This window comes from Rhinatrema bivittatum, chromosome 5 (genome assembly GCF_901001135.1).
Source record: "Rhinatrema bivittatum chromosome 5, aRhiBiv1.1, whole genome shotgun sequence".
NCBI classification, from domain to species: Eukaryota; Metazoa; Chordata; class Amphibia; order Gymnophiona; family Rhinatrematidae; genus Rhinatrema; species Rhinatrema bivittatum.
In genome coordinates this window covers 282195173-282219293 of record NC_042619.1, presented here as the reverse complement: position 1 = coordinate 282219293, position 24121 = coordinate 282195173, and the positions used below count along the sequence as shown (strand labels likewise).

Here is a 24121-nt window from a genome sequence, read left to right as displayed (position 1 = left end):
AATTAGTCTTAAATGTGCTACTTGTTAACTTCATGGAATGCCACCTAGTTCTTCTATTATCTGAAAGTGTAAATAACCGATTCACATCTACTCCTTCAAGACCTCTCATGATCTTAAAGACCTCTATCATATCCCCCCTCAGCTGTCTCTTCTCCAAACTGAACAGCCCTAACCTCTTCAGCCTTTCCTCATAGGAGAGCTGTTCCATCCCCTTTATCATTTTGGTTGCCCTTCTCTGTACCTTCTCCATCTCTGTACCTTCTCCATCTCCATCCTTGTGCCTTGCCGTATCTGAAGAAGCTCCGCTGCAGCAGAGGTTGACCGACCAGTTTCATCAAAGACTAAGCGGAAAGTCCTTGAGAAATTGGTCCAGGTTCTTCAGTAGAGGATATCACGTTCCCATGAGGGAGAGGCCCATGTCAGTGTTGTTCCTTCCAAGAGCGAGAGAATAAATGTTACCTTTGTCTTATCTGAGGAAAACACTGGAGCTTGAAAGAGAAGTGCATCTTACATTGATTTAAGAATCCATGGCATAATTTTGGATCTCGTTAAAACTGGGAGGGGATGGCAGGCATAGGACTGAGGCGGTTGGTGAAGAAGTAGGAGGTGTTGAAGGAGTGGCGATAGCCAAGGCATCCATCCGTGCCGCCAGTCTCTCTAATACGCCCGTGATCTGGTCCAATACTCCTTGCTGCTGTTGCACCCAGTTTGCATGACCGGGAATAGCCTGTAGCGCAGTTAGGTCTACCAGATCCATGGCCTAGGCTAACTGTTACCTCCTGGCAATGTTGTGGACCCCAACGATAGAGTAATGGCCTAATTTGAGCAGAGTCGCTGCGAAGGATGGCCAGGTCCAGGACAGGCAGCGAGACGGCAAATACAAATATCAGTCCAGGTTCAAGGCAGGCAGCGAGACAGCAATTCAAAGAGCAATCTGAGTCAAAGAGAAACAGCAACCAATGAAATGCACCAGCACAAGCAAGCCTGCAGCCGAGGCACTTGCTGTGCCAAGAAGCTGGTTTAAATATACATTTTTTCCCATGCTCCACGCTGGCCTGTCAGGGACACCAGCGTGGGGGGTGGAGCCTGGCCGAGTCATTTTGGGCAGCATGTTGCAGCATGCAGCTGTGCCAACAGCAGGAGGGAGCCATGTGAAGTCGCGGGGGGGGGGGACGGACGGACACGGACGACGACTTTCCAGACTCAAGGTACAGAAGCACGTCGTAACGACTGGAACCATTCACTGGCTAGCTCTCTCACAATCTCTCTTATTTCGAGGGCTAGATCCTTTATAGGTGGGGAGGGGGGATTTAGTTTCCAGGGCCCAATGTGACAGGGTGTCTTTTCAACACATTTCCTTTTCCTTTATGTCCCCTTGGGAGAGGGTACATATCCTCTGGGTTGGTTCAGTGAGTGCTAAAGAAATACTCTCAATCATTGTGTTAGTGTCAAAAATTAAAGTCTTTACTGTTCAAACAACAGTGACAAATGACACAATAACTCAAACTGCAGCATCAGAGAATTATCTTGCTTTCTTTTATTACAGTCTCTTTCCCTCTATCTGTGCAGGACTCACATATCAGGGCCAGGGATGCATCCACTCTCCAGGGCTTGGTTAAGTGGAGCTCCCAGGTGGGCAGGGTCTCTTTAGACTGGTCAAGAAACCCTTTCCAATCTTAGAAAAATGATAAAAGAGTCTATCTTCTCTCTTTCTTTTCTAGTGAAATCATCAGATGGGTATCCACAGTGATTTTTTATTTCCCTTACTCATGGTAGCAAATCTTCAGGATTTCCTTTGTTCTTACACAATCTTTTAATTTCTTCTTTATGGACTCCTGATGGCAGGAATCCCCTTGAGGCAAGTAGCTCTTTTTGCTTTAAACAGGAAGGAAGGGCAGACAAAACATCCTCCTAGATATTGAGCTCAAAGTTTTTTATCCCCAACTGAATTTAACACTGGAGTTCCTCCTTGTAGCAGGTCACTGACATCTCCTTTCCTCGTGGAGGGTATAGAGAACAGGTCTTCCCTAACCTGCACAGTCCCAGACACAGGGTTTCCCATTCCCTGAGCCCAGGTAGTGTACAGGCTTTCACAAGGCTCCTACCACTTAAAATCTTAAACCCGAAAAACAGACCTAGAGGGAAAACCCTAACCAGCCAGTGAGTGGACTTGCTAAGAAACCCCTCCTGACCCTGGTAAGACCCACCAGGAAGGGTTTGCCTGGCTGCTCTGACTGAGCCTGAAAAACATCTCAAGCAAAACTACTCTCTACTTGACTCTCATCAAACCTAAAGGGACTGCCTCCCAAGCTTTCTGTAGGGAGCTGCTATATAGACTCTCGAGGGGGACAGCCATGCCAGACTACTCACAAGGAAGGGCTGCATTTGAATGGTAATCTTCCCTTCATACTATCCTGCACTCTCACTAGCTGAACTAAAGGTTCACCCATGTGTTAATGGTTATGTGACCAAAGGGTCTGTCACAATTGTTATCGCACAGTATGGACAGGAATTGCTCAAATTTCTTTTAATGCTTTTTAATGATCAGAAATACTTATCTTGACAAAGTTAAAAATATATTCACTGAGGGGGTATAAAATTCTTGTTAAAATACATGTTCCCTGTACGTACCAGGATCAGTCCAGACTGCTGGGTTATGCCTCCCGTCCAGCAGATGGAGTCAGAGAGAAAAACTGAAAAGGCACCCCCTATATACTCTGGTGCGCCCCCTGCGATCCTTCAGTATATCTCTGACTCCAGTAGATGAGAGAGCATAACCTGCGGTCCTGATCTCCTGTACTTTGGGAAAGTTTCCCTGTCAGGTTTGATTTAAATTTTATGGCATACAGATTTGGTGACTAGATCATTTTAAATTTTTGGAACTAATATTACCTTTAATTGGAGCCCTAGTAGGCAAGGCAGGGTGTTTACCCTGGAGCCTTCCCCGGAGTTTTTCTATCTGCCCAGCCCAGTGAGAGGAGGGAGAGTATTAATCGGTGGGCCGGTCACTCTCCCTCTCCGCCTCCTGAGAAGTTTAATTCCTCGGAGGTTTTACATTATATGGGTGTGGTGCACCCTCTGCAGGCTCCCAAGTAAAAAAAAAAAAAAAAGTTTTTTACGTTTATACAAGGCTGCTGGTGGCAGCGCTACAAGCATTAAAAAAAAACAAACAAAAAACGAGGTATTCTTTTATTTCACCACTGCCTGCTTACTCACTGTGGTCTCCGGAAGGGGTGGCTTCTCACCCGGTCCCTTTTCGCGCCATTTTCGCGCCGTTTTTCTTTTTTAAGATGCCTAGAGGAACAATTTGTAAGGCATGTGGAGAGCCGGGTCGCCGGCTCTCCCGCGAGGGCCTCTGTTCCCAGTGCCTCCCCGGGGGGGAGGGGCCCTCGCGGAGGACAGCTGCGACCGGAATCTCCCTCTCTCCACGGCAGGAGACAAGTTCTGCGTCGGGCAGACCACGGCACTCCTCACCTCCGTTCTCGGAGGCGGCGGCCATTTTGGGGCAGTCGGCGGCCATTTTAGATGATATCGATCGCGCGTCAGTGTCGTCGGAGGAGGGAGACTACCTCCCGCCCCATTCTCCTCCAGATCTTAGCCCCCATCGGCCCCGTACCTTGTCGGGGCTCATGTCTCAGCCGCCTAGAGGAGCTAAGGGAGGTCCCTCAAAGAGGCCTCATCCTTTTTCGTCACAGTTCGTGCTTTTGCTCCACAAGGCTTATTTAGAAGCCGAAGCTGAATGGGAGCAGGCTGCCCCTATTCCTGATAAACGGGGCAAGCCTTCAGCAGCTCCCACTGACCTGGGTTTGGGAAACCCTACTCCAGCCCCTCCTCCTAAGTCCCCTGCGCAGGTTCCTACGGGACCTGGAAACCCTAATCCAGCCCTTCCTTCTAAGCCTCCTAGGCAGGTTCCTATTGATTCTGTCTCACCGGACCCTCCCACTCCGGATTCAGGTATGGATATGGGAGGCGTGGACCCGGTTGAAGGGGACGATCCTCAAATTCTCAGGTTGTTTCACAAGGAGGAATTGGATCCTTTGATCACTCATGTGCTCCAGGAACTGAGGATCCCGGTACCCCAGATTGAGTCGGATGCCCTGCCGGGTGACTTAGAATTGACCGGACTCCGCACTCCATCGCATGCTTTTCCTTTTCATAATAAGCTTGCTCAGATTATTTACCGAGAGTGGGATAATCCGGAGGCCACTCTTAGAGTCAGTCGGGCTATGGATAAACTTTACCCGCTCCCTGCGGATTCATTGGAGTTACTTAAAGTGCCTAAAGTAGATTCGGCGGTCACAGCCGTGGCAAAGCATACTACCATCCCGGTGACGGGAGGTACGGCCCTTAAGGATCTCCAGGATCGGAAATTGGAAACGCTACTGAAGCGCATTTTTGAGGTTTCTGCTTTAGGAGTACGGGCGGCGCTTTGCAGTTGCATGGTACAACGGGCTACCCTTCGCTGGGTACAACAGATGTTAACATCGCAAGATCTACCTCCGCAGGAGGCGGAACAGGCAAACCGCATGGAATCCGCGGTAGCTTTCACTGCGGATGCCTTCTATGATTTGCTTCGCACCTCGGCCCGCTCCATGTCTTCTGCAGTCTCGGCAAGAAGACTAATTTGGCTACGTCACTGGTCTGCCGACTCGTCTTCAAAAGCGCAACTTGGTTCTTTTCCTTTTTGCGGTAAACTATTATTTGGGGACGAGTTGGAGCAATTAATTCGTTCTCTGGGGGAGAACAAGGTATTTAAGTTACCGGAGGACAGGCCTCGGTTTTTTCGGTCTTCGGGCAATTTTTCGCGGTCGTTTTCGCGGACAGCGTCGCTTTCGCTCGGGTAGAGGCTTCTCCTCTTATACTACTAGACAAGCTACCCACACGTTCTCAAACATGGACTCCTTCCTTTCGTGGGAGGCGGCCAGCCCGTGCAACAGCGTCGCATTCCTTTGCCGCCGCCAAATCGGCTCAATGAAGGGACGCTGGCTCATCCGTTGGTTCCGAAAGTAGGAGGACGTCTTTTTCACTTTCGCGAGGAATGGGCCAGAATTACCACAGATCAGTGGGTTCTCGACATCATTCATTACGGATACGCCTTGGAGTTTGCACGGCCCCTACGTGACCTGTTTCTCGTTTCTCCCAGCGGTTCCCCAGCAAAACAGCAGGCGATTGCGCAAACAATAATTCGCTTACAAGCGCTGGGAGCCATAGTGCCGGTTCCACCTTCCGAGCAAAGAACAGGTCGCTATTCCATTTACTTCATCGTCCCAAAGAAAGAGGGCACGTTCAGGCCCATACTAGATCTGAAGCAGGTCAACAGGGCATTACGAATACCGCGATTCTGGATGGAGACTCTGCGTTCCGTAATCGCAGCGGTCCACAAAGGCGAATATTTGGCTTCATTGGACCTCACAGAGGCCTACCTACATATAGAAATTCAGGAGTTCGATCAAAGGTTCCTCCGCTTTATGATCATGGGATCCCATTTCCAGTTCTGTGCTCTTCCGTTCGGCCTCGCGACAGCTCCGAGAGTTTTCACCAAGGTCATGGTGGTGGTCGCCGCAAGTCTCCGGAGAGAAGGTGTTCTCGTCCATCCGTATTTGGACGACTGGCTCATCCGAGCAAAGTCTCTAACTCTCTGCGAGGAAGCAGTACAGAAGGTGCTTCTCCGGCTTCACTCTCTGGGTTGGGTCGTCAATCACTCCAAGAGTTGGCTGCTTCCCACCCAGAGATTGGAGTTTCTGGGAGCGTTGTTCAATACCCGTTTGGGCAAGGTTTTCCTTCCTCAGGCGCGGATGGAGCGCTTGCAAACTCATGTTCGCCGTCTATTAGCTCTCCCTCTACCGGTGGCGTGGGATTATTTGCAAGTTCTTGGATATATGGCATCCACTCTGGATTTGGTTCCTTGGGCTTTTGCGCATATGCGACCTCTGCAACGGGCGCTTCTATCCCACTGGGACCCCAAATCGGAACAATTTCAAGTGCCCTTGCCACTCTTAGGCCCGGCCCGGACCAGCCTGCAATGGTGGTTGAATCCAGTCCATCTGCTCCAGGGGGTCGATTTGGAGCCCCCTCAATGTATCATTGTCACGACAGATGCCAGTCTGACGGGTTGGGGAGCAGTATGTCAATCTCAGTCCACTCAGGGGCGTTGGACGCCTTCGCAAGCCAAGTGGTCAATCAATCGTTTGGAAACCAGAGCGGTTCACCTGGCGTTGCAACACTTTCTCCCTTTGATTCGAGAACGGGCGGTCCGGGTCCTGTCCGACAATGCGACCACGGTAGCATACATAAATCGGCAAGGCGGGACAAGAAGTCAGCTAGTTGCCTCCGAAGCCAGCCAATTGATGGTTTGGGCGGAAAAACACCTGTCACGTCTCGCAGCGTCCCACATCGCCGGAGTCGACAACATTCAAGCAGACTACCTCAGCCGACAACAGCTGGATCCGGGAGAGTGGGAGCTATCTCACGAGGCACTCAGACTCATCATCCAAAGGTGGGGAACTCCCCGATTGGACCTCATGGCGACACAGTGCAATGCCAAGGCGGCTCGCTTCTTCAGTCGCAGACGCGAATACGGGTCGGAAGGTGTGGATACTCTGGTTCTACCCTGGCCAGTTCGCGTTCTCCTTTACGTGTTCCCCCCGTGGCCGTTAGTGGGAAAAATATTACGCCGCATCGAATCACACGCGGGTCCGGTTATTCTAGTGGCCCCGGAGTGGCCAAGGAGACCATGGTTCGCCGACCTGGTCAACCTGGCAGTAGACGGCCCCTTGCATCTAGGTCATCTGCCTCATCTGTTACGGCAGGGTCCAGTATTTTTTCGACCAGGCCGATCGCTTTTGTCTAGCGGCTTGGCTTTGAGAGGCGTCAATTGAGAAAGAGGGGGTTATTCGGATTCGGTCATTACTACTCTTCTGCAGGCTCGTAAACCTTCTACTTCAGTTGCCTATGTCAGAGTATGGAAAGTTTTCGACTCTTGGTGCAGAGCCTTGAATGTACCGCCGCGACAGGCTACGGTGTCTCATATTCTGGCATTCTTGCAGGAGGGCCTCAAGAAGGGTTTATCCTATAATTCCCTCCGTGTGCAGGTGGCGGCCTTAGGCTGTTACCGTGGTAAGCTTGATGGAGTTTCCATCGCCATGCACCCAGACGTAGCGCAGTTTTTGAAAGGAGTTAAACACTTACGACCGCCGGTACGGGCTATCTGTCCTTCTTGGAGCCTAAACTTGGTTCTCCGTGGTCTTTGTACTTCCCCGTTCGAGCCTTTGCGACGGGCTACCCTCAAGGATCTCACTCTCAAAACGGTCTTTCTCGTCGCTATTTGTTCGGCTAGACGAATATCGGAGCTTCAGGCGTTGTCTTGCAGAGAGCCTTTTCTCCGTATCCATGATTCGGGGGTTTCGATCCGTACTGTTCCTTCCTTCTTGCCGAAGGTAGTTTCAGCCTTTCACCTCAATCAAACAATAGATCTCCCAGCCTTTGCTCTGGACGGCAGGGATACGTCTAGTCAACCTGAACTTCGAAAGTTGGATGTTAGAAGGACGCTCTTGCGGTATTTGGAAATTACCAACCCTTTTCGACTGTCTGACCATCTTTTTGTATTGTGGAACGGTCCGAGAAAGGGAGCTAAAGCGTCTAAAACTACTATCACTCGCTGGTTGAAGGAGGCTATTGCTTCTGCTTACATTGGCCAGGGTCACGCCGTTCCGGAAGGTCTCAAAGCCCATTCTCTGCGCTCTCAAGCGGCGTCTTGGGAAGAGAGTGGGTTTATCTCCCCTCAAGAGATTTGCCGGGCGGCTACTTGGAAATCATTGCACACTTTTGCTAGACATTACCGCTTGGACGTGCACACTCCGGTCGACTCTTTTGGCAGTGGTGTGCTTCGCGCGGGCCTCTCTAGGTCCCACCCCATTTAGGGCAGCTTGGGTACTTCCCAGCAGTCTGGACTGATCCTGGTACGTACAGGGAAAGGAAAATTAGGTCTTACCTTTGCTAATTTTCGTTCCTGTAGTACCAAGGATCAGTCCAGACGCCTGCCCTTTCAGTGACGTCCTGCGGCAGCTTTGTTTTTCAGCTTCTCTGTTTCAGATGTTTATATGGTTATATTTCATGGCTTTCACCTGGTTTCCTCGTTTTTCCAAATGTTCATGTTTATCTTGCTCTAGTCACCAGTTTTGAGCCATTGGTTTTTTGCTTCATTCTGCTTTGTTATTGATTATACTGAAGGATCGCAGGGGGCGCACCAGAGTATATAGGGGTGCCTTTTCAGTTTTTCTTTCTGACTCCATCTGCTGGACGGGAGGCATAACCCAGCAGTCTGGACTGATCCTTGGTACTACAGGAACGAAAATTAGCAAAGGTAAGACCTAATTTTCCTTTGCTTTTCATGTTAGTGTTTCTGAAGCAATTTCTCTGCTATATTTTTGGGTTTGTTTTTGATGTATGCAATAAACATTTAAATGATAAAAGAACTGAATTTTACATCAAGAGAAGGATATGAGAAATGCTGTAATACACATCTTTCTTATCAAATTAATCAGTACTTAGGAGAAATCAGAAGTTTTTGTTGTTATGAATTACCCATTAGGGGTGTGAATTCGTTTGCAACGAATTGGTAATCCGCAATGTATATGCCATATTCTTTGTATTCGTGGGGGTTTCGAAATGTATGGTGAACCCCCACGAATACAACGTATCACTAACGAATAAGCCCCCACCCTCCTGACCCCTCCAAGACTTGCCAACAGTCCCTGGTGGTCCAGCGGGGGATCCTGGAGCGATCTGCACTCGGGCCGTTGGCTGCCGGTATTCAAAATGGCGCCGATAGCCTTTGCCCTTACTATGTCACAGGGGCTACTGGTGCCATTGGTCAGCCCCTGTCACATGGTAGGAGCAATGGATGGCCGGCGCCATCTTGTGCTCCTACCATGTGATGGGGGCAAAGGCTACCGGCGCCATTTTGAATACCGGCAGCCGACAGCCCGAGTGCAGGAGATCGCTCCAGGACCCCCCGCTGGACCACCAGGGACTTTTGGCAAGTCTTGGGAGGGTCAGGAGGATGGGGTGTTGTAGTTCATTAAATTTAAAGGGTTGGGATGGGGGTTTTTTTGGGAAACGAATATATATGTAACTAATGAACGGATCGGGGTCCCCCAAGAACGGATGCAACGGATTTGGGTCCCAACGAATATGAATACCGAATGGAACGAATCCGTCCCTGCTGCACATCCCTATTACCCATATCCACCCATGGATTGTCACAGAAATGGTTAGCTTTCTAGTGCTCTGTGTTATAAATGAGAGTATCCCCAATGATCTGTGCTACAAACAAAAGAAAAACACAGATGATACCTGTTGCAGGAAATAAATATCATGCATTTATATAATTTCTAAATTTTAGTTTATAATATAGAAGTCTTTGCATTTGTAATTCTGTAAAACAGACAAAATGAGTTAAATGACATACCCATTTAAATCTACTTTTCTTTATTTAAAATATTTTAGTTAGAACACGGAATTTTCACTCACTTTCAATTCTTGTTCTATTAGCTCTCACACCAGTCTATGCCTTAGGCTGTGTTCTGCTGTGGGGCAAACAAGGAAAATACATAAGGTCAAGCTGTGCCACAAGTAGTTGTTCCCAGCAAACGTTTACCTTCCCAAATCAGATTATCCAGAAGGTTGTGGTACAAACTCAGAAGCCAACAAAGGAAAGGAAATCTCTTGATCAAACAGTAATTAGAATGTCATTTTATCATCAGGCACTGGAGACAGAAACACTGGATTTACTTAATCGATGTTGACAGGAACACAGGAGACAGGAACAGTGGAGATGCTGGAAATAGGAACATGGGATTTGTTAGAGACAGGCATGCTGGAGTTACTGAAGACAGGAATAACAAGGTTAAAGACAACAGGAATATCAGAGTTCAGTTATTAAGTAGTGATAGTTAGGCAGCCTTCTGGTTGCTGGGAACAACTTCCTATTGCACAGCTCAACTTTATCTAAGTTCCCTGGATCAATCTGCTCCTTCAGATATAGATCTCAAGAATATGGATCTTAGGCTTGCAGTATTATCGGTGGTTCAAGAGCTAAAATTCTGGTTTACTTCCCCATGCAGAACTTCATTTGAGCCCTGCTGATGACACAATCTGACTCTATTGAAAGATCACTGAGCTATTCATGAATAAAATCTTATTGTTACGCGTGCCATCCGTGGCAGACCCGCGGCGTGGCCTTCTCACCTTTCTATACAGACTCCAGCCTCTGGTTCCTCCTCGCTAGTGGCGGCAGGCCGCCGGCTCTGACCTCGGGCCGCCCCTGGTACCTCCGGCTCTGCCACAGTTCCCAGCAACTCAGCTCAAGATGCCACTGCTCATCAGGCCTCTCCGCATGGCCCACGGAAAGACGCCACTACCCGCGCCACACCCCTCCCTAGGCGTGCGCGCATTCGCTTCACTGATCATTTTGAAGGGCCCGCAGCAGGAACCTGGCCATGTCCCCAGATGATGACGTCAAACTCTTCAGTGTATTTAAGCTCAGGCCTCGCTCCATAGCGTTGCCTTTGCAACAGGTTTCCTCGTTATTTGAGTACTCGTTGCTACTAGAGATTTGTCTCTATTCTTCATGCCTGACCCTCGTTGTTCTGGTTCCTTCGTTCCTGCCCTGCCTATGCTTTGGATCGACTGCACGGATTGCGACTTCGCTTTGCCCGACTACGCTTCAGCCTATCTCCAGACCCAGACCTCTGCTACACCTGAATACGCTACTGCCTATCTCCAGACCCAGACCTCCGCTATGCCTGACTACACTACTGCCTATCTCCAGACCCAGACCTCTGCTACACCTGACTATGCTACTGCCTATCTCCAGACCCAGACCTCCGCTACGCCTGACAATGCTACTGCCTATCTCCAGACCCAGACCTCTGCTACACCTGACTATGCTACTGCCTATCTCCAGACCCAGACCTCCGCTATGCCTGACAATGCTACTGCCTATCTCCAGACCCAGACCTTTGCTACGTCTGACTACGCTACAGCATATCTCCAGACCTTGATCACTGCTTTGATTGACTCTCACTACTGACTTCTCTGTGATCTGATCTCAGCATTGCTTGTCACGACCTCCGCTTTGCTGCCGGCCCTGATCCAAGCCTGCCATTGATGCCTCTCCTAGCCTACTCCCTGGACTTGGACTTATTAGGCTCCAGCCTACCTTTGCTTGAGCGCCTTCAGCCAACCTCAGTTCCACTGGTGCCCAAGTTCCAGTACCTTACCCAGTCCAGAGTAGGACTACGCCACCTATCGTCTGCTGTCTCTGGGTTGAACCAACTACTCTTGCTTACCAACCTCAAAGCCCACTTAAGTCCTGCCAGCCCCGGCACCCAAAGACTCAACCCGTGGGGAACGAGGTCTGGTATAGGTGAAGCTCCAGCGGCCTCTGCCTATCAGTCCATTCCACTTGCCGACGGTGGGGACCCATAGGTTCCTACCTATGGGTTGCGTCAACCCCACCTCGGCCCAAGGGTCCACATAACACTTATCCTAGTCAGACAGAGTGAGAAAAGGTTTTAGAAGTATAACCTTTATGATCAGGATGGATCCACTTCTTTTTAATTATTTCTTGAAGTGTTGGATGAATGGATAATATCAGATATACATGCTTTTTGCTGTATGCCCTATAAGTCTCTAGCAGGAAATTGCATTCATTTGAAACAGATGAGTAAAATACAATTAAAGAGATTTTTGTTTCATTCATGGTCCCCCAAAATAAATGGAGGAGGCCTATGAATTTAAAAGAAAATTTGATTTTCATGTGTTTGTTTCCCATTCAAGTATGTAGAGAAATTATGACTTACCTGTTAATTTCATTTACTTCTTCTGCACTAGTCAGGAAGCTACAGGTTTGTCCTCTCCTCCAGCAACTGGAGAGAGTTCTTTCTATGTATGTCATTCATAGAATCAGTATAGACATTGTACAAAGCTAACATCTAAATACACTTCCCCAAAAAGCCCCAAATAAACATAAATAATTACAAAAATAATTCCTTAGGAAGAAAACAACCTTGTTTAATAATTTTTCTTAAGCAATACATTTTTTTAAATTATCAACATCATACCGTAACAAAACAGCAAACTATTAAATCTTCCCAGGTGGGTTTCCTGACTGGTGTAGTAGAAGTAACGGAAAGGAAACAACAGGTAAAACAATTTCTCCTTCCATTTATTTCTGCTCCATCAGTCAGGAACATATGGAAAGTACCAAAGCCCATTTAAATATGGTGGGCTGGACATCAATCTTGCTTTTAAGTCAGTCGCTTCAAAAACTGCCTCCTGTCTGGTGAGTACATCCAATCTATAATGCTTCATGAATGGATTTTCTGGATATTTCAAGGATATTCCCCTCTGCAGATTCAGAGTGCTTGACCATCACTGTAGACTTTCCCTTACCAAATCTGAGGGGTAAACAAATCTTGTATCCATGAGAATGTGGCTTCCATCTTGTTAATAGGGCTTACTATAATGGTCTCAGATGAGCTCTCGTCCAAGGGACCAAGTCCAGTGTGGAAGCCATAAAACCCAGATGTTTAAAATAATCCTATTCTGTTGGGACTGTCTGCCTTGTAGAGATGTGAATCGGAACCGGAATTGGTTCGGATTCCGGATCCGATTCACATCGTGGTTTTTTTTTCGTCTGGCCCGATCGCGGTTTTGTTTATCGGCTGTGCCCGAGCCGATAAACAAAAAACCCACCCCAACCCTTTAAAATTAATCCCTTAGCTTCCCCCACCTTCCCAACCCCCCAAAAAACATTTTACAGGTACCTGGTGGTCCAGTGGGGGTCCCAGGAGCAATCTCCTGCTCTCGGGCCGTTGGCTGCCACTAATAAAAATGGTGCCGATGGCCTTTGCCCTTACCATGTGACAGGGTATCCGTGCCATTGGCCGACCCCTGTCACATGGAGGGAGCACTGGATGGCCGGTGCCATCTTTAAAAATGGTGCGGGCCATCCAGTGCTCCGTGTACCAGAGTGTTTTTCTTCGTCTCTGTCCATCTTCTTTCTAGGTTGGGGGGTTTTCTGACCTATGGACTCACCATGGCTAGTCCCTGACACCTGCTTATGAGTTTAAGTCGTATTCCTCCTTTGCCTTGCTCCTATTTATACAGGAATATACAAACAGGCAGATCTTATAAAGTATCCTTCAGTTCTGTTCTCATCAGGGCAGGGTTTTTAGGGGGGGGGGGTTTCCCACTGAGACAGTGCTGTGTTAAGGTTTATCAGGGTAAAAGTTCTTTTTCTTGCTGTGACATGTTTTTGGTGCCTGTCAGAATTGGGCCTGTACATTTCTTGGCTATTATGATTCATATTTGGAGATTCAGTGGTAAACATGAGATATCTCCCTACAGTCTGGCGCATCAACCAGCAGGAAAGATACCATTGGTTGATCTGAGAGTAAGACATGGGCTCCTGGGTACTGTGCACACTAGATGTCTACCAGCGAGAGACATTAGATGGCCTATCTGAGGTGCCTGGTCATGACCGTGTACCACTACAGTGCGCTATGATCCAGCAGGTTGAGAGTGTCGTTTAAATCACCCTTGATCACTACTTCCTTATCCGGGTCCAGGTCCTCTAGGCAGTCTGACAACTGGCGAAAGAACACACCCTGTTCGCCCTCAGTGTTGGAAGTGTGGACCTTCACACAATTAATGGTGCAGCCCCCAAACTGAAGCTTCCCATATAGTATCCTGCCCAGAGGAACAGCCTCAGCACTCAGCATCCCCACCTGTGGGGCTTGTGAAATCAAAATGGCTACCCCATCAGCCACTCCCAAGTTATAACTGAAGGTCATCTCACTGTTTCACCACAGGTGCCAGGACACTTCGGCATCTAGGATGGTGTGGGTCTCCTGTAAAAAGGCCACCGAGTACCCACCATGCTTGAGGGCAGAGAACACCCAGTGCTTGCAGAGACCAGTCCATTAGTCATGTTAAGGCTGTTAAGGGTGGAAAAGTTTTGAAACCGTATCTTCAATTGAGATTGAAAAAATCATTAAAATGCTAAATCCTGCCATGCATCCTATTGATGCTGTCCCTACTAAATTGTTAAAAACAATTCCTAGCATCATCTCAAAACCTATTGCTGACATCGTTAATCTTTCTTTTATGGAAGGCCTAGTCCTAAACCAATTTAAGTGCGCAATAGTGAAACCAGTGTTAAAGAAACCCAATTTGGATCCTTCTGATTTATCTAACCATAGACCTATATCTAATTTACCATGTTTAGCTAAAATTCTTGAAAACGTAGTGAATAATCAACTCTCAGAACATCTAGAAATGCATAACCTGCTTTTTCTATCACAACATGGATTCAGAAAATTTTATAGTACAGAAACCCTACTAGGGGCACTACATGATACCATTTTAAGAGGAACGATAATGGCTAAACTTATTTTTTGATGATGCTCGATATTTCTTCAGCCTTTGACGTAGTAAACCATTCTACCTTGCTTGATAGACTGAATGAAATCAGACTACAAGAAATTACATTATCCTGGTTTAAATCCTATCTGGAAATTGATAATTTAAAATTAAGATTAATAATGCTGAATCTGATATTTTTAACCTTCCTTATAGGGTCCCTCAAGGATCTTCACTCTCTGCTACGCTTTTTAATATTTATATGTTCCCACTCTGCAAACTTTTATCTCATCTTAATCTTACATATTTTATCTATGTCGATGATGTGCATATTTTAATCCCTATTGAAAAATCTACTAGTTCCACTTTAAAAATTTGGGATATTTATTTAGTTGCTATTAAAAAAGTGTTATCTGAAATGAATTTAGCACTCAATGACAAAAAAAAACCCGAAATTTTATATATCTGCCCAAAATTAGTCCATTGAAAAAACTTGAAATATTGGAAGCTGCAAAAACTTATCCTATTACTCTGGGTGTTCAAGATCTGGGAATAATACTAGATTGTGAAGTTAGCCTTAAGAAATAGATAAATAAAACAGTTAAAGATAGATATTTTAAATTGAATATTCTAAAGAGAGTAAAACATCTTTTATACCCCAACAAGTTTAGGACAATTTTACAAGCATTGATTTTTACTAAACTAGACTATTGCAAAACTCTTCTGTTGGGCCTTCCTGCTAGCACTACGCAACCACTGCAGCTTTTGCAGAATTCTGCCGCAAGGGTATTAACTAACACAAAGAAATTTGATCACATCACCCCTGTACTGAAAGAGCTTCATTGGCTCCCTAAGGGATACAGATCACAATACAAAGTGTTAAAGTGGTTTAGTGGACTCTTAGACCGGCCTGGCGGAGAAGATGGAAATAGTCTCTGGACTAGCGGAACAGGCCCGGAGGCAGATACTGGACGGATTGAAGAGAAGGATCTTCACCCTGGAAGCCCGCGTTCCCCCGGGAGGAGCCCGTAGGAGCTGGGCTGCTGGGACTTAGGCGAGAGGAGAATCCGATGAGAAGATCCGAGGTCAAGGCAGGCAAGTCTGGAACAGGCTGGCACCGAAGGCGGACACGAACCAGGACTGGAACTGAAGCAGGCAACTGGAACAGGAACTGGGATCAAGGCTGGAACTGAAGCAGGCAACTGGAACAGGAACCAGGATCAAGGCTGGAACTGAAGCAGGCAACTGGAACAATTAAGGCAGTAAGCTGAGGCAGACACCAGCCTTAAGTATTTGCCAGCATCTGACTTCAGAAAGGGAGGCAGGGCGTTTGATGTCAGAAAGGGAGGCGGGGTGCCCAGGATAAGCAAACTTGTTGCAAGGCAGTAAGCTGAGGCAGACACCAGCCTTAAGTATTTGCTGGCGTCTGACTTCAGAAAAAGAACTCCCGGTCTTTCGTGCGCGCGCACACCCAGGGAGGAGGGGCTTTAACTCCCGGCCTTTCGCACGCGCGTGCACCCAGGAAGAAGGGGCTAATTCAGCGAGGCGACGGCGTCTCCCTTGTGGAGACGCCGCCAAAGATGTATCCCACCGGCCCGCCAGCACCATGCGGCAGCCGCCCAGAATCGAGACCGGAACCCGGTGCCCACTGCGGCGCCCCCCGAACCGGAGCCCGACACAGAAGGTAAGGTCCCGATCATGGCACTTGCGACTGGGGCCACAACAGTACCCTCTTCTTACGCCCCCTCTTAGAAGGCCCAGGTTTACTGGGATGCTGGTGATGGAATTGGAGCAGTAGGTCCTTATCTAGAATGTTACGAGCTGGTTCCCATGTGTTGTCCTCCGGGCCACAACCCTCCCAGGCAAGTAGATATTCCCATCGTCGTTGGTGGAAGCGGTCATCCAGAACCTCCCGAACTTGATATGTGGGCTCATCGGGCACAGAAGGATCCGCCGCATCAGGAACTTGATGATGGTACCTGGAGAGGATGAGAGGTTTTAACAAGGAGACATGGAATACATTATGTATACGCATCGAGGAGGGTAGGCGTAGCCGGTAAGAAACGGCCCCCACACGATCAGCTATACGAAAAGGGCCACAGTATTTTGGAGCCAAGGAAGATGGGTGCTGGCTGTCGGTGACGATCTGCCCACTTTTTCATGGCCCTGGCTGCTTTGGCTAGTCTCCCTTGGATGGACGTCCACAGAGATGCTTGTACTGCTGGAATTGCACTAGGAAGCGGCAGTGGTAGAGGTGGTTGTAACTGTTTCCCATAAACGATGAAAAAGGGTGAACTGCCTGTGGCTGCATGCGAATGGTTGTTATACGAGAACTCTGCCCACGGTAATAACTGCGCCCAGTTATTCTGTCTTTCGTTGACGAAGGAGCGAAGAAAAGTTGACGAAGGAGCGAAGAAAAGTTGGTATGCTCCGACAGCCCATTGCTTTGGGGATGAAAGGCGGTGGACAGATTGAGTTGCACATTGAACTTCTTACATAATGCCTTCCAATACCAGGCGGTGAACTGAGGCCCGCCCGGCCGCAACACAAAGCACTTACATTAATACACAAATCCCTGTACAACGAGAAGGTTGTCTGGTTAAATGCAGTGCTACACTTTCACGTACCAGCACGAGTAACCAGGTCTGCGAACACTGGGCTACTACCAATTCTGACAATAAAATCAGCTCATATGATCACTGTACGAGAAAGTGCTTTATCTATATCCGGACCCAACTTATGCAATACTTTACCACCGAAGTTGAGGATGGAAACAGATATCAGAGTTTTTAAAAAAGGAGTCAAAACCTGGCTTTTTAACCAAGCTTTTAACAACAAGGTTTGACTCTGTTGTATTTATTTCTTTTATCATAATTTTTAGTGGTACACTTTGTATATTTTTTAGGATGAATTTTGATTCATAGTTTTATTTTTATTTTAGCTTTTGGTGAGATAGATTTGTTGTACATTTTATTTCTTAAATGAATTTGTTTTAAATGTTATTTCTCTTTTTATGCAAATGTAATAACTTACATTTGACTCATGATGTAAACCGACGTGAAATGTACTGACATGAATACCTGTATACAAAAATCATTAAAATAAATAAATAAATACATTTTCTGTTCAGTAGTGAAATGGATACGCGCGTTCATACCCATCACAGAGTCTCCTGAAGTATGCATGCCTTGTGACTGTTCTAGTGGCCAGGGCATAGGATAGCTTCATGGCTGCACACTTCACAGCCCTCTTTCTAGTTCTGCTCTGCTGCAGCCACTCCTTTGACTACCACTTGATGATGGGGACAGGAGCCAAGAGGCCACTGGGCTCTGAGCCAGCCCATGGCCCTATTTCTTTGGCCTCATGCTCTCTCTCTCTCCCATCTTCCTCACCTTGTCTTGGGATCTTGGTCTCGGGGACCAGGACAAGGCTCACCCAGCACCTTTCTCCGGGGAACTCTTCCCCCGCCCAGCCTCTCTTGGGCTCTGGCCAGCACTCTCCCTTGCCAGGCCACCTGGGGTTTGGGTAAAAGGGAGAAGAGGGGCCATAAGAGCGGAGGAAGGAGGTAGGGAGAAGGGGTGACACTTGTTAAGATGCCGTTGCTCAAAGGGGAGGGGGAGTCAGGTTCTCTGGAATCTCCTCCTCTTCCAGATCGGAGAGGGGGTTCTTTGACAGGAACAGGTCCAGCAGGTTCTCCCCATGGTCAAGATCTCAGGGCAGTGGGATCTTTTCCAGCATGGGATGCTCATCCTGACCAAACTCCCATCAGCGTTGGGTGGTGCAGGGGGATGGGGAATCTCTTTAGCCAAGAAAGTGGAGAACGGCCCACTTTCTGCTGTGCAGGGTGCTTCCTTTCCAGAAAGGGAGGAGCAGTGAGGCTATCTGGGGGGAGGGAGTGGGGTGGGTGCTCTTTCATGGGAAAAGGGCCCGTTGAAGAAGCAGCACACTCTGCGACGGACAAGGTAAGACACCCTAACTGTCCCTCTCCCACGGGTCCCTCTACCATCCCTCCTGATAGACCCTTAAGTTCCCCACCTATGGGAAGGTACCCCACAGGTACTCCAGAGCTAGTCTCCAGGGTCGGGCCTAGCTCCCCACCCTAATCACCAGGCTGAGGTCACAAAGGCCTGACCTCTCTTCCCTTGACCTCCACGGCGCCAGCCGCTTCCTCAGCTGGTGGCAGATTCAGAAGGGAATGTCTTGGTGACCTCTCGGGCAGGGCAGGAGTCCCCGTTGCTAGCTAAGGCCGGAGGACCCAGTTGCTAGCTAAGACCATCCTTTCCTCTTCTTTGGAAAGGATGGTCTGGGGGTCCCCTCCCTGAACTTCTCCCCACACGAGCTTCCTCCTCTTTGTGGTCCGAAGGGAGGGGCTGGTGGGCTTAAGCGGCATGGCAGGGGGAGGTGTGGTTGGCTCTACCATATCTTCAGCCACCCACATGGCTGCCTCACCTTTGGATGGGGGTTGCTCTCTCCCTCTCCACAGCTGCAGATTGGAGAGGGGAGTAAAGTCGCTCAATGAGGGGGGGGGGGGGGGGAGGCAGCCCTAGTTCCAATCTAGAGGGTCCACCTCCTTTGCTTCACTCTGTCCCTGTTCTGACATTAGGCTTCCATTTGGGGACCTAGCTCATGGCTCTGGCACAACATCCACTGCCACCGCAGCTGCCGAGATCGCGGCGCCCTCTTCAGAGGGCATGTGGGGGCTCTAAGGGGGGACAAAGAGTTCAGCGACACCATGCAGGCCATCCTGCACATTGCTCCCTTTGCTCAGTGTATTGGCTGCCCTGGCTCGTTCCTGCTGTGCTTACGCCCTTCCCTGGCATTCAGAGGCACTATTGGTAGTGTGGCAGAATCTGGCTGGACCTTGGCAGTGGGGAGCTCCTCAACTGGTGGAGTGGGGGAGGGTGGAGCCACCCAGGTTTGCAGCAATAGGTTAATAGGTGTATAAATGCAGAGGGGAAAGGAGCAAAAGGAGGCAGCTGGCGACTGCCCCAGGATAGAGGATGCTTCAGCAGAGCAGATTCAGATCCGGACTTGAGGGGCAACACAAAGCTAAAAGATAAGTGTTTTTTGTTCCCAAATGATTAAAAGGAAACTTTTAAATTGCCTAGTTGGATCAATTAAATGGGGAATGAGGCTTGAGAAGAAATGTCCTGAAGTTAACAGTCATTTATTTTTGTGCCACTTATGTAGCAACTTTACATGCTTGGAAACATCATTATGCTGAGTAAATTGAGCAAATTGTACTTTAAAGACTGCAGTGAAGGTGTCTCTGCTAGTAAGGAATTTTGGGCCAGCTGGAAACAGGCTTGTTAGAGATTAATAAGTGAAGTAGTTACCTCTTTGCCTGAGTTGCCAAAAATTGGAAAGTAAAACTGCAGTTTCCGGGAATGTTTTGTTTGTTTAGGGTTGTTTTTGGAAAGTTTAAGGACTCTTACAAAGGACTTTCTAGTGCTGGGAAAAAATCTTGATAACTGAGAAACAGGTACTAACAGGCAAATACAGTAAGAAATGTGGGAGAGCGGGTGCTCCGTGTTGAGTGCCTGCTCTTTCAAAGTGCGCCCAGGCACCTCTCCAACCATGGGTTAGGAAAACGGATGCTGGTAAAATTGAGCATCCGTTTTGCTAACTGCTTTTCTGTACACTTTTCCAGGTTGCTTGGCCGCACATTTTAAATTTCAGTATCCCGGGCGACTAATTAATAGGTTCATCAACATGCATTTGCATGTGATCAGCACTACTACAGTATAAGGCAGTGGTTCTCAACCTTTTTTTGCCTGGGACACACCTGACAGATGGTTCTCACATGCGTGACACACTGAACATGTGACCATCACGGGGCTAAATGTAAACATGCACTCTGCATCCACAGGAATCCCCTCAACCCCCAGCAATGAGTGCAGAGCAGATCTAGGGCATTACCCTGTACAACTCGCCATACAATTGTGTGTGGCCATTTGTGTAGGGGATAAGCCCCTGGGTTCAAGTCCCCAGGTATAATCCCAGTAATTGTGTGTGTTTATATGAGATTAGCCCCCCAGGTCAGAGCCCCTGGGCAGGATACCAGTGTGCACAGCCTGAACCCATAACATAGGGTCATGCAATAGTGTTCATCAGGAATAAGACTGTGTTAATGAGAGGTTAAGTGCTGCTACCCAACAACCATAAAGGAACTACATATTGAAGAAGATCTGGCAGGAGATAATAAAGGAAATGGATAATTAGAGGAAGTATGATACTCTTTACCCTGACACTTGCCTTTACCCTGACACTTGCCTTTAAATATAGGGCAAGTGCCTATCACAGTCCTGGGCACATTGATCTGCTGGATAAATACTAAGGAAATATAATTGCAAGGCTGTTTTGCCCACAGGTGCAATTCTGCACAAACCGCTCACTCTAAAAGAAGCTGTCCTAAATCACTTGCTTCATCACAATATTATATGCGGGTCTGAGGTCCGATTTGCACACCAAGACCACTATAGACTTCCTACAAGGATTTTCTCTGTCATCTCCCTGTCTAAAGATAGTAAGTTCCCCATCTTCTGGCTTCTAGATGGTTCAATAAGTCTTTTTCCCTATTTAGACACAGGTCTGAGGTCCAATTTGTACATCAACACTGCTGCCGACCTCCTCTGGAAATTTCACCCCAGAGTTTGTTCCAATGTTGTTTGTGCTTTTTGCCTCTTATTTGGAGCCTTGGGGGTACATTTTAAAACACAGCGCGCACTCGTACTTTTGTTCGCGCACCAGGCGCGAACAAAAGTACGCTGGATTTTATAAGATACGCGCGTAGCCGTGCGTATCTTATAAAATCCGGGGACGGCGCGCGCAAAGGGGTGCACATTTGTGCAACTTGCGTGCGCCGAGCCCTGAGCGCGCTGCCCATTCCCTCTGCCTCCCCCCACCTTCCCCTTCCTTCCTCTACCTAACCCACCCCCACCGGCCCTATCTAACCCCCCCTACCTCTATTGCACAAGTTACACCTGCAAGAGGCAGGCGTAACTTTGCGTGCGCCGGGCCGGCTGCCACGCGCCATGTTCTGGTCCGGGGGCTGGTCCGGAGGCTGCAGCCACACCCCTGGAACGCCCCGGGCCGAAACCACGCCCGCGGCACCGCCCCCGGATGATGCGCCCCGGATGACGCGCCCCCGGCCACGCCCCTGGATGACGCGCCGACCGCGCCACGTCCCCCAACACGCCCACCCCAAGAAAGCCCCGGGACTTACACATGTCCCGGCGCTTTGCGCGTGCCGGAAGCCTATGCAATATAGGCTCGGCACGCACAGGGCCGTTTTAGAAGGGTTATGCGTGTAACCCTTTTAAAGTCCGGCCCTTGGGGTGTTCTAGCCACTATGGATAAATGCTTTGTACTTCTCATGGTCCTTTGAGGTCTTTATGCCACTTTTGCTACTTTATCCCCTCTTCATAGTGCCTTGGGCTATTTGTGCCAGTTTTGGTGTCACTTTGCCACAGTCTTGATGTCTTGGAGTGCTCTTCCCCCTTCTGATTATGTCTACCCACATGTTTCCTTAGAATTCATTAGAAAACCCCAGTTTTGAAACCCAAAATAAGCTGCATTGCTTCCCCGATTGACTTTAATGGGAAACAAATGAACGAATGGAACAAATAAACTAAAAAATTATTTTTGTTTAAAATGAATGAACCAAAATGAAAATGTTGCCTCTACATATGCCTAGTACACAACCTAGGATGTACACTGGAATGATAATGAAACAGAATTAAGATGAGAATCATGAAATCCAGTACAACTAAATTTACTATAATAGGATTACACTACAATAGAAAACATTCATTGTCTTACCATACAATTTTCACAGCATATTCCAGAACTACATTCTGTGCCTGGCCTCAATTTACATTTAGTACCACAGCAGGGATCTCCTTTGCATTCCTATAAGTATACAATACACAGAATACTGTAAGGTTTACAAAAATATATTAAGGGTAATTTTCAGTAGTGCATTTAATCCAACACATATACATGTAGGCATGGTGCAAAAAGTTAAGACTGTATTTTAAAAACTGTATGGCAGAAGCTACACAGCCTATATAATATAGCATATCTCTTCACATGTATTTCTTATTGCATTCACTTTATTAATGCAGGGGATCCATATAGTTTAACATTTATTTTATAAACCTATGCATATAAAATGTATGCACCCAAGAACTACAACATGTGAAATTATGGGCAGAGGCAGGTATTTTGTAGCACTGAATGATGTATGTGTATACTTTGCTTATTAACATTTTTACTTGTGCACATACTTCTAAGCACCATCCCTTATTCCTCTTGTGTATTTTCCCTCCCATCCACCCACTTCTTATGTGATTAGAGTTCATTCAATGTTCTCTGTTTTTTTTGTTTTGAGATAGGTTATTGTTTATAAGAACATAAGAACTTGCCATGCTGGGTCAGACCAAGGGTCCATCAAGCCCAGCACCCTGTTTCCAACAGAGGCCAAACCAGGCCACAAGAACCTGGAAATTACCCAAACACTAAGAAGATCCCATGCTACTGATGCAATTAATAGCAGTGGCTATTCCCTAACTAAACTTGATTAATAGCTGTTAATGGACTTCTCCTCCAAGAACTTATCCAAACCTTTTTTGAACCCAGCTACACTAACTGCACTAACCACATCGCAGTGGGTTACCCAAGCTTGAGGAGTTTTGGATCTTGGGCATTGTATATAACATAGAAACCCAGCTCCCTTGATGGGAGTTCAGGTAGCTGGGCCTGGAAGATGTGGATCTCATGGGAAGACCAGGCTGAAAAGCTAGGCCTTGGCTTTTTCCTGAACGTAAGGTAGCATGGCTTCAGATGTAGGGTTAGTGGTACTTTGTTCCAAATTTTTGGTACATAACAGCTGAAAGTGCAGAGTCTTGTACAGGACAATCTGGTGGTAGTCAGTGGAAGAAAGGAAAGAAGAGTCATTTGAGAGAATTGGAGTTCCCATGAGGTCATGTAAGGGGCGAGAAGTTTGGAGAGATATTCAGGAGCCTCTTTATTCAAGCATTTGAAGACAAAGCAGAGAGTTTTAAATTTTAGACTGTTTGCTACTGGGTGCCAGTGAAATCGATATAGAATAGGCTTATTTATTTATTTATTATATATTTATAGGCATTTCATTGGGGGAATGTCATATCAAGACATTCTAGAGAGGTAACATTCCTAGATTAAACAAACAACTGTTTCATGGAGCAGCTAGTACAAGAAAAAACAAGAGAGGAAACTATTTTAGACCTAGTCCTTGGTAGAACACATGATTTGGTGCGAGAAGTAACGGTGTTGGAGCAACTTGGCAATAGTGATCACAACACGATCAAATTTGTCATAATAACTGGAGGAAGGTTGCTAAAGAAATCTACAGCAATAGCATTTAAATTTCAAAAAGTGTGACTATGATAAAATGAGGAAAATGGTTAGGAAAAAATTGAAAGGAGCAGCTGCAAAGGTTAAGAGTTTATATCAGCCATGGACATTGTTTAAAAATGCCATCTTGGAAGCCCTGACCAGATATATTCCATGCATTACATAACAAGGAAGGAAGGCTAAACAACTAAGAGTATGGTTAAAGGGTAGGTGAAAGAGGCTATAATAGCTAAAATAACATCTTTCAAGAAATGGAAAAAGGATCTGAATGAAAAAAAACAACCCAGGAAAAAGCATA

The 24121-nt window shown here is 47.3% G+C and overlaps 1 protein-coding gene across 1 annotated transcript in view; it reads right to left on the bottom strand.

The window, feature by feature from the left end:
• Positions 1–24121, bottom strand: part of LOC115092431 (disintegrin and metalloproteinase domain-containing protein 9-like) — a 489095-nt gene that overhangs the window by 37132 nt on the left and 427842 nt on the right. Inside the window, exon 7 of the mRNA XM_029603264.1 lies at positions 22249–22338. Coding sequence (XP_029459124.1) covers positions 22249–22338 — 90 coding nt within the window. The remainder of the gene's footprint in view (positions 1–22248; positions 22339–24121) is intronic.